This window comes from Gopherus evgoodei, chromosome 7 (assembly GCF_007399415.2).
Source record: "Gopherus evgoodei ecotype Sinaloan lineage chromosome 7, rGopEvg1_v1.p, whole genome shotgun sequence".
Taxonomy (NCBI): domain Eukaryota; kingdom Metazoa; phylum Chordata; order Testudines; family Testudinidae; genus Gopherus; species Gopherus evgoodei.
The window spans coordinates 95,463,158-95,478,521 of record NC_044328.1 but is presented as its reverse complement, the minus strand read 5'-3'; the positions used below and the strand labels follow the sequence as shown (position 1 = coordinate 95,478,521).

Sequence of the window (15,364 nt, the reverse complement as noted above, 5' to 3'; positions counted from 1 at the left end):
CCTGCACCCCCCCAGCCAGGGCCCTCACCCTCACCCCAACTCTCTGCCTCAACCCTGAGCCCCTCATCTCCAGCCTCACCCCCAGAGCTGGCACCCCAACCCTCTCCCCAGCCCTGAGCCCCTCATCCCCTGCCCCACCCCAGAGCCCTCACACCCCTGCACCTCAACCCTCTGCCCCAGCCCTGAGCGCCCCCTACACTCTGAACCTCTCAGCCCCTCCCCACCCCATGAATTTTGTTATGTGCACTGATATGAAGATGATGTGTCACAAATCACCTCCATATTGGTGTACATAACAAAATTCATTCCTCACATGTGGGGGAAAAATTAGAGGGAACACTGGTGGGGACACAGCTCCTACCTTCTTGGATTGAGGAGAGAGGGATCCCCCACATCTCTCTCTCTCTCTCTCTCTCTCACACACACACACCACACACCACACACCACACACCACACACCACACACCACACACCACACACCAGCCACCTGTACTGCACTGTCTCCATTGACCTGGGCCTCTAGTGGAGCTTCCATATGGGCTGCCATATATAGGGTTGGACAAGGAGCGGGAAGGAAAAGAACCCAAATCATTCTCATCCCCATGGAAAATGCTCCAAAAAAACTGAATACAGCCAGAGGCTGCATTAACATCAGAATTGACATACTGGATCAGGCTCATGGTCCATCTAGTCCAGTATCCTGTCTCTGACTGTGACCAGCACCAGATACATCAGAGAAAGGTGCTAGAACCCCACAGTAGGCAGAAGTGGGATAATCTTTCCCCATGGAAGACTCATCCTGATCCCTAACAGAGGCTTGCTTAAGCCTTGAACCATGAGGTTTTAAATCCCTTCCACAGTTCTATCAACTCCTCAGTTAAGATATTAAGTTTCTTCTGGAGCCCCCTGAGTGTTGGGGACTGCACTTTCTTGGAGATGCCAGCCAGAGGTAGCCTTCAGCTGAGAAGTCCCTATTAATCTGGTTCCACTGGAGAGCCATAGGGGACTAGCAGTTAGCGCACAGACACCCTATGCATCTTAGGGGATCTGTAAGATGTGGTCTGACCATCAATGTCTTTGGGGGTGTAATTAACCCTGCCCCGTCCCACCCACACCCCTGGAAAAATTTCGCTCACTGTGTTTTCCTTCCCATCCTCCTCCCAGAGATTTTCCTGTGGGAGGATACAACAAGGACCCCAGGCTATGGGGCAATGCAGCAATATTTCCATTACAAACCATGGGATGAAACTGTTTTAGGAACAGCAGTTTAAAAAAACCCAAAGCGTTTTGGGAAATTGTTTATGTCAAAGAGGCAGGTAAAGCCAATCTTTTGGTGATCTGTTTCTCTCTCATCTATTTAACATTAAGCAGCAACCATAAAAATTATTCATACTCCCCCTCCTTTTCTCCCCTTCGAATAATTACAACTAATTAGACATTAGCAGCTTGCAAAAGATAAGCAGATGGCAAAAAATAAATATCCACCAGCCAGATTCTGATAACCTCAGTCAGGGCATGAAGCCCTGGTCTTACATGAGAAGAGTTAAGCAGCAAACATAACGAAAGACTGAAAAGTGCTTGCCTTACCAACACATTCGCCATCCTTAAATTCATAGCCTGGCTGACAGTTGAGTTCTTGGAGACACGTAAATGATCCAACTGTGTTAATACAGTGTTCTCCTCGCTTACAGGTGTGCGCTTCTGTGACGCATTCATTAATATCTACAAGAAGAAGCAGTTAGATCATTCAGAGTCTCACATACACCAAGAAAGCTGCCTTTTCCTGCTCTCTTTAGGAAAGGCTCAAAGGCTCATTTAAAAACTTTTCTTCCAAAAACAAGTTTATGTAGCACTGTGCTTCAGTATTTTGACTGAGTACATTTTATGTTAGGGTTTCCTGTTGCTGTAGAGCAGCTCAGGAAAATTAGAGGTAGCTTTTTTATTTCCCTTTTGAATTCACAGTGAGTGATGTGTTCATCAAGGACATGGGGTGGACAGAACTGATTAGATAGCAAAGCCAGTAGAGGTTAGATAATGAACTTCACATTTAATGGCTTGAAACCCCTGTCTAACAGAACAAGAAAGGATTCAGACTTCCTGCTCATTAAAGGCTTTTCAAAGCTCAGGTTATCAATCCTACTGCTTTATGCCAAATATACCACAGCTGCATGCATGTAGCAGGGACTGTGTTTTGAGGTTATTCATATTGCTAATGGGGTTACATTCAACAGGGGATCTTTCCTATTGAAGTTGAACACTTTTTATAAACAAGAATCTTGTGAAAATATGGGACGGGGAAGAGAAGACTCCAAAAGACTGAAATAAAGCTTTTAAAATTTAATTTCAAGTGATCAGTCTTCATGAGGAGGAAGTATAAAACAGGAAAATGTCATGCTTTCACTTAAATGTTGGATCATTTCAAGCTAAAAAGGTACCTATTTTGGAAAGAAAAATGCAACCTCCGAACAGATAAATTTTGACATATTTTCAATGGAAATCTATTCAGACTGAAAAACGTGCATTTTGATTTCTGAATATGTTAAAAGTGAAAATTGGAAATTTCATGAAGACGGTCCAAAGTAACAAAATGGAATGGAAAGACAAAGGAAGAAAATCTTCATGCAAAATTCCCCCCTGAGATGTTAAACATTCACACAGTTCTAGTTAAAACTATGAAGTCAATTAAAAGTTGCATGAAACAGGAATATGAACACATCAGCTACAGTCAGTCACCATGCTTCTCTGCCCACAGCTATTTTCACAGCATGCAACAGAACTAGCGCTGTATTAATGAAGACTCAAAAATTCAGGTGAAAGAGCCTGGTTCTCAGATATGTACAGCATGGGTCACACCACCATCTCGCAAAGCCCCAAAACCTGAGCAGATATTACAAAATTTATACAGCTGATTTTTCTGGTCGCAGTGGAAGAGGGCCACAGACAAAATTTTAGACACCAATCTTGCGCACACTTGTTCGTAGTGTGATGGGGCAAGGCCAGATGGCTACAGTAAAGTACTGAGAAACAGGTATGTTAGCCCCAGGCTAAACAAATCTCTAGTACCCTGGTAACCAAATGGCAGTTGCTCCAGGTTAATCAAGGCACCTGGGGCCAATTAAGATCTTTCTAGAAGGCAGTAGAGATAGCTACTTTAATTAGAACACCTGCAGCCAATCAATACAGGCTAATCAGGGCACTTGGGTTTAAAAAGGAGCTCACTGCAGTCAGGCAGGGAGGAGCCAGAGGAGAAGGAGTGTGTGTGAGGAGCAAGAAGCTGAGAGTGAAGTGCTGGAGGATTGAGGAGGACAAGTGTTATCAGACACCAGGAGGAAGGTCCTGTGGTGAGGATAAAGAAGGTGTTTGGAAGAAGCCATGTGGAAGTAGCCCAGGGAGTTGTAGCTGTCATGCAGCTAGTACAGGAGGTACTATAGACAGCTGTGATCCACAGGGCCCTGGGCTGGAACCTGGAGTAGAGGGTGGGCCCGGTTCCTCCCAACCCCTGATCAGACACAGGAGGAGCTGACCCAGACTGTGGGTTCCACAAGAGGGGAAGATCACTGAGGTGAACAAATCTGCCAATAAGCGCAGGACCAACTAAGGTAGAGGAGGAACTTTGTCACAGTAGCTTTACACCTGTGAACAGCCCCAGTGGAACTGTTCATGTGCATAAGGTTAGTCATGTGTAAGTTTGTGCAGGAGCAGGGCTTTAGTTTCACTGGAGTTTCTCTGTTTGTTTCTTATGTTATTCTTCAAGTGCTTCATGCTGACTTTCCAAAGTGAGATCAGTCCCTAACAATGCATCTGCAGTTATGACCATCAACTGGGCACCCTTTTGACAATCCTGCAAGCCCTCTGCATGCAGAATTTCCTCTGAGCTCAATGCAACTTCAGCATACAATGGGATTGCAGGATTAGGTCCATCAAGCTTGCATGGTTTACAGAGTTATTTCCTATGTGCACTTCATTGACAGGCTTCAACATTTTCACAAAACTTCATTTAAAAAAAAAAAAAACTGCTTGAATGGATTTGATATGATAAACAACTATTCCCATGAACAGCCATTTATGGCATGTAACGCCTAGGGACAAATCCAATCACTCTTTCCATTCATTGAGCTCTGGATCTGGGCCCTTAACTTGCTACAGTTTCTCTGAGACAAAGAAAACGTTCTCTCATAAACACATTAGATGATATGATATACTGTATCATGTGACCGTAGCTACTTCTGTACACGTTGTTAAAGGACAAAAATGTCAAAGTAGCAGGTGGGCAATGTTTGAAACACTCCACACAGTTAGCAGGTGTCACTCCTCTGAGGAAAGGGTTAGATGGGCTCTGCCAAAAAAAGTGTTCTGCAAAATATTATTTCCCCCTCCCCCATTTTTTCCAAATTAATTTTTTTTTTTAAAAAATTCCTCAACTCTGGACCAGGGCTGCCTAGAGGATTTCAGGATGTCTGGGGTCTTTGGCGGCTGGGGCCCCCTGCTGCCAAATTGCTGCCGAAGACCTGATATTTCAGCAGCAGGTCCTAGGGCGGAAGGACCCCCGCCGTGGGTCTTCATGGCACTTCAGCAGCGGGTCCCGGAGCGGAAGGACCCTCTGCCACCGAATTACTGCCGAAGACCTGGAGTGCAAGAAGTTCTGGGGGCCTTGGCCCCGTGAGAGTTTTCTGGGGCCCCTGGAGTGAGTGAAGGACCCTGCCTCCAGAGACCCCAAAAAACTCTCGTGGGGGCCCCTGCAAGGCCCAGGGAAAATTGCCCCACTTGCCTACCCCCTGGGTGGCCCTGCCCTGGACAAACAAGTGGAGCTCGCTGGAATATTGTCAATTAAATGAAATTTTGTTGAAGCCAAAATATTTTGCAGAGACATTTTGGTTTTGATCAAGTCTTCATCAAAAGTTGTTTTGTTTGTTTTAAGAGAGATACTTATGCTCTACAGTCTGGTGGTTAGGTCCCTGGCCTGGGATGTAGGAAAGCCAGGGTAATCCCCGCTCAGCATGATCTGGCATAAAATACTCTGCTCTGAATCTGACCAAGCAGGGTCTTGAACTGGATTTCCCACATCCCAAGCCAGACTGCTAACTACCAGGTTACAGAATGCCCACAACATTCAGAAAATTCTGTTTTTGCAAATATGTTTACAATGTTGGGTTTTGTTCTGATGTAGAATAAAAAATTCAAAACCATGATAGAGGTCATAAAACAGAATTGTCATTCTTCATTCTGCTCAACAAACAAGGTCCTATCTGTTCATCTCACTTGCATGGGAACGGAGATGGATCAGGCCCCACATACTAACGGGAGTTACAGAAAAACAGCTGTGCTACACTTCATGCAAACACAGAGCGGGGAAGGGGTAGTGATGGGTAGTCTGTTTGTTGCTTCTGAATCCTGAGACCAACTTGCACAGGCCCAGAATGCTGGCATTAACTAGAGATGCCTCAGAACTCCCCAGAATTCCCAAGTCATTCTGGCATTTTGGGCTTGTTGGCATAGGTATGCCCTGACCACGCACCTGCCCTGCTATTCCTGCAGACATGCCCTCTGGCACCAGGGCTAGCAACAGAGCTGCTGTGGTCGTTCTGTACCACCCAAAGATTCACTTACTCTGGGGGAATCCTCCAGGGGACAATTAAGACAGCTTTAACACTGGTTGCTGCTACCAGAATGATGCAAAACAGATGGAGTGGTCACAAGGATCTTGCCCAATATATTCTTTAGACCAGGCCAATCTCTCCTCCTTTATGGATTATCTATAAAATTAGGGGTGGTTGATAACCCTGCTCTCCTCAGTACTTTGAGAACCACTCATCACCTCTGTAAGGTGTTTGACCTAGCACCAGAAAATCTGAGCCAGGTTTTCACTAATCAAATAAAATTAATTCCTGCTGTTGGACTAAATATTGACTCAGCTTAAGTCAGTAGCTGTCAGAAAAACAGGAGGAGGGGGAAAAAACCTCACTGCCACAAGAATAAGGGAGAAAGAGAGAAAGTTGCAAAGAAAGTGAGAAAAATACTTTGGAAAGATATCACAGATTAGAATGACAGTTATTTATTTGCTCTTTCAGAGATCCACAGCATTTTTGAAATGTGTTTGTGGGCTAGGAACAGAAAAGTGGTTTGCATTGCCACCAATAACAATTCAGTATTCTTGTTATCAGTCAAAACACTCTTGCATAAATTGAAGCTTTATGCAAAGTTGTGTGTGCAGCTAATCTCATCATCCTTTACTGCAGGTCAGTAAAATCTGGAATAACGTGGTCATAGGACAAACACTTATTTTTTCCCTGGAACTACTGTGTTTGTTTGTTGTGTCCCAGAAGCTGCAGTAGCTGCATAGTGATATTGGCAAAGATCTCATAGCTGATTTTCTTGGGTTTGTTTGTTCAGTTTAGTTGGGGTTGGGTTTGTGTGTGTGTGTGTGTGTGTGTGTGTGAGAGATGAATCAGACTTTAAACTGCCAATAGAAACAACCCCATTAAAAACCGATCTCACCACCTGATTCTTATCTCTGGTAAACATGGAGCTTTCAAGAGTAAAGAAATTATAATATGCATTCAAACAAGCTTCACAGAGGAGGTGTTTGCATGCGGTTTAAACAGCTGGTGACTCTTTCTGTTCCTGACTGACTTTCAGGAATTTTGGAAATCTGCTCTTGAAGGCACCTGGACTTTTAATCTATAATGTGACTCAAGGAAATTCAAGAGAAAATCTAGTGGCTGTTCTATTGTAGTGTACAGATATACATATAGGGTGACCATATGTCTTGATTTTATAGGGACAGTCCCAATTTTTGGATCTTTTTCTTATATAGGCTCCTATTACCCCCCCCCACCCCCTGTCCTAATTTTCACATTTGCTGTCTGGTCACCCTATATACATACATATTGACATTAAAAAAAATTAAAACAATTATCAGACACAGTATTAAATATACGGTTCATTTGTCCCAAATAGTTCATGTTGGAATACAAAAGCAGTTAGCTTGCAAAAGATTCTTTAGGCAAACATGGCAGTAGCGAAGGGCTGAAATGGCAGCTCAACAAATTAGAAACCACAATATATTTGTGGCTTTTCTGTTTGACTAGAAAAGTTAGAAAAATATTAAATATGGCAAATGTTCTCTATGCATGTACAGTAAAGATTTGTGCAAGTCCAGGAAGCAGATATTCAATGTGTACCTGTTCAAAGTTTCACTAGTCTCAAAACTTCCTTGTCTATTTAACCATGTTACTTGTAGCTATCTGAACTGTAGCAGAGAAATACAGCACTTCATTATTTAGCCAGGGAACAAGGGAAGTTTTTTTGCTTCACAAATGAGTTTTTCCTTGGTGAAGCACAGAACATCTGCCTCACAGTTCTGGGTTTTAACCCTAAAATATCCTTCCTTCCCAGTGATGTTGTGCTAATCATTTCATTATTTAATCTAAACTATTATTATATTTAGATAAATAAATGAGTATTAAAAAAAAATCCATATCTGAACATTTGAAAAGCCAGGATGGAAGTAGATTTGTTTGCATTCCTGTTCTGAACTTTGACATGGTTATTATTGGGGTCATTTTCCTGCCTGCTCAGTAATAAAATGAGATCACCAAGCACTAGAGGAAAGGAAAACAGCAATCTGATGCTGCAAGGTTGAACCTGATTCAGTACATGATGCTATAAACAAGATTACAGGGCAGTCAAGGAAGGGGAGAGAGAAGGAAAATAATGACATGTCTACAAGTGATATTATAGTCACAGGTGGCAGTGATTTTCAAATACATTTGTTGGTCTCTAAGGTGCCACAAGTACTCCTGTTCTTTTTGTGGATACAGGCTAACACGGCTGCTACTCTGAAACCAGTGATTTTTCAAGCATCATTAGTGATTTCCAGGGCTTCAATTTTTGGATGCCTAACTCTAGACACCTTAAGAGGGTCTAATTTGCAGAGGCTGAGTGCACAACATTTCTGAAAATTAGGCCTCTGAGATGTCTCTAGTTTGGTATATGAAAATCAAGTCATTTTTTAAAATGCAGGCCATAGCCTTTCATAAGCAAGTAAAACCTGAATAAATGACAGAATAGTGGTGAAAACTGATTATTGTTCCACTGAAGACTATAAACCAGTGATGTTGTAAGAAGATGTTGAAGTATCTGTCTTCTATTCTTACAATATTGGTGGAAGATCTGTGGGTTAATCTGAGTATCAAAAATTCCATTGTTTCAGAATGCATCTTCTACAGAAGCTTTGTTGCCTGGATTTTCACACATTTCATGAGATAAATTTATCAAGCTCTTGTGCCAAAGCCCCAAACCTAAAGCAGCAGAATTCACCCTGTCCAGAAAGGGCAAGACCATTGTATGCTATGTTAGTCCAATTTAACTGTCAACTGAATATCTGCTTTTCATAACCGCATGAACTTTTATGGCTTTCCAGCTGAATAATATGCATCCTGAGAATGTATTGTTAGGGGAAAAGTCAAACAGCACAAGAACACACAATGGTAAAAATCACTTAGTGAGTGGTACACATGTGTTTTTACTAAGCCACATTGAAATGTCATATGCAAAGATGGCCAGAGAGCCTTTTAGCACAAATGGTTTAAATGCATTGCACAGCATGAAGAATTATGATGCTTCAGTGAATGGCTTACACCCATCATCTTACCAACACATTTTCTATGCATGTTGAGTATAAAGCCCTCTGCACAGATCACCCTGTGGTTGACACAGTAGAATGATCCCAATGTGTTCATACATAATTGGCTTCTGGAACAACTGTGAGCACCTGTAAGGCACTCATCCAGGTCTATATCAACATGTTGCAACCAAAAGGGAAAAATAGAATTCTATTAGCTTTGTTCCTGAAATGATACAATATTTCTTTCACATTGGAGCTATTGAAATACAGTGTGTTGGAGCTACCATGTTAGCATCATATTACAATTTAAGCAGAGCATTATGTTCAGTGCAAAGTATACAATTAACATTCCAAATTTTACCATGGTTGCCTAGAGATAATCATCTCAACACTGACATTGGTGAAACAAGCTGATCTCCATTATGACTAGATTTAAATAAAGATTCATAGGAATAATTTATCCCAGGATTTTAACCTCTTGTTTTTGTTCAGAATTTCTAGGGTATCCTTGACTTAGGCTGAGTCAACTGATAATCAATAGCATTCAAGAATCTGTTTTTTAAAATATTAACCCTGTGGATTGATTGGGAATAGTTCTCTGTGAGTTCAGAAGATGCTATCCGACCTTTGTTGGTTAGTTATGATTGATCAGATATTTATTATTGATTGATAAGGAAGGTAAGACACAGGACATTGTGTCGATTCCATGACTGGAGGACTGTGCAAGCACTTCCCATGTGAATATTCAGATATGTACATTTAAAATTCAGATTCTGTGAATAATCATGATGTGACTTTTGAAACTCACTGTTTGTAAATACCTAGGACAGATTATTCAGATAGTTTAAAGTCCAAGGAACTGTGCTGATTTATATAATCTGAAGATCTGAGCCATTTATGCCAGTGCAATTTAAATCATTCAAGTGTTCCAGTACAGCAAACAGAAAAAGACCAGTGAAAATTCATTTAAAGATTCAGGTGAATATTCAGAGATTTCCCCAGCCCCACTATTTGCTCAGCACCAACCGTGACAAAACCCATTTCACATATGCATTGTAGTTGTAGCTGTATTGGTCTCAGGACATCAGCGAGACAAGGTGGGTGAGGTAATATCTTTTATTGGACCAATCTCTGTTGGTGAGAGAGACAAGCTTTTGAGCCACACACAGCTCTTCTTCAGGTCTGGGGAAGGAATTCCTAGCATCACAGCAAAACGCAAGGTGGAACAGGTTGTTTAGTATAAGTAGTTGGTACATATTGTAAGGGACCAATCAAGGTAGAGTGATCCATTAACACCTCTGCATTGGTAGGACAAAAAGAGGGTAGTAGTGGGTTACAGATTGTTTTAGTTGTTTGATGATACCCCATATGGGTTCCAAGGTGGGGTGGAGAGCATCTCCTGCTGACACAGCACTGTCCAGACTGGTGCTTTTGTCAGTGAAGCTTATGTTGGTCAGGGGTGTGTTTTTTCACACTCGTGACCAACAAAAGTTTTACTGACAAAAGGGCTACTGTAGACACAGCCTAAAAATCATGGACCAGACATAGACACTTGATTTATGGCTTATTACAACAACCTGTGACCCATTATCTCCCTCTTTTTGTCCTATGACTGCAGAGGTGTTAATGGGCCACTCTACTGCAAAAGTTTCTCTCTCTCACCAACAGAGGTTGGTCTAATGAAAGATATTACCTCACCCACCTTGTTTCTCTAAAACCCATTTCAGTCATTTACAAATGCCTCTTCTATTTAACTCCCCACAGTGAAAATAACCCTTCCATACAAACTTGGCTTGAATGATGGAGTTCATTCCTCCACCTGTAGAGAGCATGCAGATTTGGAGCAGAGCCTCTCTTGGCTTCCATGCTAGCTCACAGGCTGGAATGGTAGCCTCTGCCACTTCACAACTTCATTGCAGAATGTCAGGGCCACTGGATTTGTGCTGTTGTAGATCCCCTGGCCCAGGCCCCAACTGCTTTTGCTTGCAGGCCCCCCTCCAGTGTCATGCAAGGTGTGTACGGGCCCCACTCCTCCAACCTGAACAACTCCAATACAAGACTTAGGTAAAGCAAAAGGTGAATGTTACATTTTAGTGAAAAAGGGATAGTAATAAGGTCTCATGTTTTACCAACAGGTATGGTCTGACCAATCTTAACTACTTTGCCATGCGCAAAGTCAAGGAATGCATCTTTAAACACCACAGCGGAAATGGCTAACCAGGCAATTTTTCATATGACCTGACAGATGTTGTAAGTGATACGTCTGAAGTGCTCAAACACTTTTTTAGCATCTCTAGTGCGAGCTGGTTTTAAGTACAGTAAAGTTAAGACTCTACTACTACTTGTAGTTAGCAATATCAAAAATAATAGGCCCTTAGAGAAATGTCCATGAGGCCCCCAAGACTAATGGAACCCATATAATGTGTCTTTAGTCTATTATCTCAGTGGAAACACCTTAAACATCTACTCACCTTCACAGGAAATGCCATCAGCCATGAGAGCATATCCACTTAAACAAGAGCACACAGCATTTCCTTCCTCAATATTACAGATGTGCTTGCAGGGGCCATTATCTAGACAAAGCAAAGTTTCAAACATTTTAAAATTCAACACAGAAGTCATTTAAAGAGCTTTATTCACCCAAGTATAATCCCAGGTATAAAATATGTAAATGAATAATCTCTTCTGGTAACCTTAATTACTTACCATCCTTCTATTATACTCAAATACACCTGTGTGGTTCCTACCTGTGTTACTTAAATTATCCTGCACTGCTCTTCTGCTTAAACTAATGTAAATAGCAAGTGTGTAATTACCTTGAAATTAGAGTCTAACCTCAGATTACCCCAGCACATTCCTCCTGACAATCCTCTAAACTCCCCAGGCTAATACCAGAGGTAACTTATGTGTGGACATGCACGGAAATGAAATCAGCCAAGGGAGATTTGGAATTTCATTCCAGCCTTGCAAACACTCATAAACCATCCATGTCTCCAGTGTGTCTGTCATACATACCTTTGCACTTATTTTGCTCTACTTGTGAAGTCTTAATAGTGGCAGGCTGAATATTAGAGGCTTCTGGAGCAATGGTGGCTTCCACTCCTAAGTCAGTCTTTTGGCCATCATCAATATCTGTGAACATGTACAAAAACAAATACTACACCCACATCTCCCAAGTGACAGAAGCAAAGATTACAAGTCGGACCTTTCATTCACTTATGCTACTTTCTGTAATATATATAGATACATTTTCAGATGATTCCATAACTTCTACTGCAAAATTTATGAAGGCGCTGAGTTGATATCTGTGATCTTAAAACATATTGTGTACAAGCAATTGTCCATGTAGCATACACACATGCAGAGGGTTGTATGCATAAATGGATATGCTCCAGAATTAGCAGGCAGAGTTGCCTGCCGTAAATTTCTTCCACTAAGTAAAATAAAATTTTTTTTGTAGGTGTCAAAATCTAATTAAACACACAACAGTTTATGATTTAAGCCTTGGATTGCTGCCCTGCCACAAAGCCAATGTTCTTGTCTTAATTCCTAGGGTAAACTGCATGATCAATATATGTGGTCTTCAAACATATGTCGTATATTCTACTAAAATGTAATTGAAAATAATATGTCCACTGTTGTAGGCAGAGTATGCAAGAGAATAACATCTAAAACAGGGAAGTGGGAGTTTTGGTGACTAACATCTGTGACTAACATCTATTATTTCCCTTAAGTTTCTAAAAAACCTTTAATGGAATTACAGCAGATCTAAACTAGTGCTCCGCTCCATTATATCAACAGGAGCAATCCAGTTTGTGTGTGTGTGTGTCATCTTTTTGTGTCTAAGATGAACAAGGCTCAGTCCTTGAGATGGTCTATTTGGACGACCAGAATGGCCCTTTCACAAGGTTTCATTGATAGTTTTCACACCTCAGTGGCAGAGAAACTCTTGATTATTTCAGCTACCAGGATAACTGACCACAAAGTCGCAGGTGGTCAGCTTCAGCATAAACACCCACATGAAGTGTATGAACCATTTCTGGAAAGTTCATCCCCAAAAGTTTTCTAAATCTAAGTTTACAGACCCAAGATCTTAAAAAAAGAATCGAAATTAAACCCCAAAATAGAACCCAGCATCAATTCTGCACACAGCAGCATTTATCTGATGTGGCTTTATGTACAGCAGTCTTGCAAAACTGCCATGAAAATTTACCACCAAATGCTTTTGATGGTGTTGGCAGCAGGATCAAACACACAAACAGTTAAACTTGATCCAGGTAAGAAGGTGAACTAAATTTTGCAAGGCTGAAGTACAGAACTGTTTCTATTACCACTTCTATATCAGGTTCCTGCCACAGAATTTAATATAAACAAAAGAGCCGACAGCTGTAGCAAGAGCATAATCAAAAAATACCTCAATGATGTAACTTTCTTAAAATCATGGTGAAGAATGATATTATAAGAACTCACTATTTGAATTTGGCTGACAGTACTGGGAGTCTAAGGTTTGGCAAACATTGTATGCCAACATTTCTTTTTCTCGTTAAATAAATAAAGAATGTCAAAATTAAAAGCACTTGTAATTAACCTAAAGTTTTAACTTTTCAGATTAGTTGACTTGAAATCTTGCCACTAGAGAACTTTAGACATCCAAACAATTACAACACAATAGGCTTTCTTTACAAGCCTTCCATTGCATTAGGTAATGTTATATTTTATATCACTGGACAGAAGTCAATGATTGCAAAGAAAATTCAAGTTCAGGAAGCACTACCATGTGTTTGACCTTAATAAATATTAGTTTCAATTGCAAAACTAGCCATGACATACAAAATACCTCGTGTGATACATGACACACTGCAAATGCAGATCATTACAAATCCTTTACTTTTTTCAAAGGATCCTAAAGGTGCCTTCCTCCTTTACGATCTTTTGAAAATGTCATCCCAACTGCATTTACTTTTACATTTGTCACATTTTTTCCTGTAATGTATGTACATTTCAAAAGTTGCAGGAACATTTTAAAGAGGTTTCTCCTCTTGCTCACACTCCAACCTTTTCTGCTTCTGTATTCTTATGTGAAGTCATAATGCTAAATTTGCAAAATCATATTCATGATAAAAACAGAATTTGAAATTATAACTGCTAAGGACATGTGAGTTTGGAAATGAAGAAATTAGTCCCATCCTCAGTTTGAGCATCAGGCTGGATCTTTTTAGAAGGATCAGGCTTAGTTTAGATTATTAGTTTCCCCAATTCAATATGAGAAGCATTTTACTCTCAAAACTCCCTTGGAACCTCCAAAGAATTGTTCAGAGTGGTACTAAGGAAACCCAGCACAAGAAAGTGTAAGATAAATAGCTGAAATTTTTCAAAGCAATCTTGGATATTAAGATGTGTATCTTCCATTCTTAATAGATCCTTCAATTCTTAGTGGAAGATGCATGTCTAACCCCCATAGATAACTTTGAAAAGCTTCTTAGCCAATATCAGGAAAAGATCCCTGACTGAGAATTATCAGACTCAAGACAAGTAGTGGAAGCTCCATTGCTTGGGTCACTTAAAGAGAGAGAGAGAGAGAGAGACTAAACTGAAAAAGACCAGACAACATATCTGAGGGAATAATCCTGCTTATCTAGTTGCTATGATTTCCTATTTTCCTTGCAAAAACTCTCTCCCCTAACATTTAATTCACACTCTTTGTTCTAGATAGTATGAGACTAAATAAAAAGTCAGATTAAAGATGGACAGGTCAGTAAAGATGGCAAGATGGGGACATTACTAGTCATGTAGGGGATGACTTTTCTTTATTAGTTTCCTGTTCATGCTTCTCACCTGGATTACAGCTGAGCCCATCATCTTGCAGAGTAAATCTTGGGAAACATGAACACTTGTAAGATCCCACTGTGTTGATGCACAAGTGCTGACAGAGCTCTCCAGGATAGACAAGGCATTCATCCAGGTCATCTCCAGGTAAGTTGTTAGACAGTTCAGCTTCATTACCGATGGACAAGGCTTCATTGTGATCCTCAATTTCTGAAACTATCAACAGTATAGCGTCATTAAGCAAGATAAGAGCCCAGAGAATACTGCATGTTCTGTCATTGTTGCTGTATAGTACACTATGCTAGGTCATGAGGAAAAAAACCACCAGCAGACACAGTGAAACCCACCTCAAGCAGCTATTCAAGGAATTAAAAAAATATTTGCCCTAAAGAGGTGGTTCTTTAACTAAATGGCAATCAGAATGGTTGTGTAAGCTTTGCGGACGCAGTTTTTTAAAGTGGCCAATGACTAAAGGGAATTGCCTCTTGGATGGTCCTTCATGCACCTTCAGTCTGTTTGCAAGGTCCACAATATTATTTGTATGGCAATAGTGCCTAGAGGCCCCAGCTGAGACTGGGGACTGATTGTCCCAGGTTCTGTACAGAAGTACAGTAAGAGCCAGCCCCTGTCCTAAAATCTTACAATTTAAAGAGACAAGCCAGACAAAAGATGGGAAGGGAATCAGAAGCTCAGAGAAACAGAGTCTTGCCCAAGAAAAAACACAAAGGTCAGTGGGAAAAGCGGAAATAGAATCCAGGTCTTTTAAGTCTCAGTCCATTATAATTTAATCTTGGATAAAGTTACAGATATGCTTCTAGGGCGGGTGCTATACCTTGACCCCACTCTTTGTCTCTCTTGTGGGCACTCTTTCTAAGCCCCACGCCCTTAGCTGTACTTCTCTTAGGCTGGAACT

The 15,364-nt window shown here is 41.0% G+C and overlaps 1 protein-coding gene across 3 annotated transcripts in view; it reads right to left on the bottom strand.

The window, feature by feature from the left end:
• FBLN2 (fibulin 2) overlaps positions 1-15,364 on the bottom strand; it is a 202,261-nt gene that overhangs the window by 28,394 nt on the left and 158,503 nt on the right. For all 3 annotated transcript variants that reach the window (XM_030570266.1, XM_030570265.1, XM_030570264.1), the window contains exons 6-9: positions 14,461-14,667; positions 11,641-11,757; positions 11,097-11,198; positions 1,587-1,721 (exon numbers count right to left, since the gene is read on the bottom strand). In XM_030570266.1, coding sequence (XP_030426126.1) covers positions 1,587-1,721; positions 11,097-11,198; positions 11,641-11,757; positions 14,461-14,667 — 561 coding nt within the window. The remainder of the gene's footprint in view (positions 1-1,586; positions 1,722-11,096; positions 11,199-11,640; positions 11,758-14,460; positions 14,668-15,364) is intronic.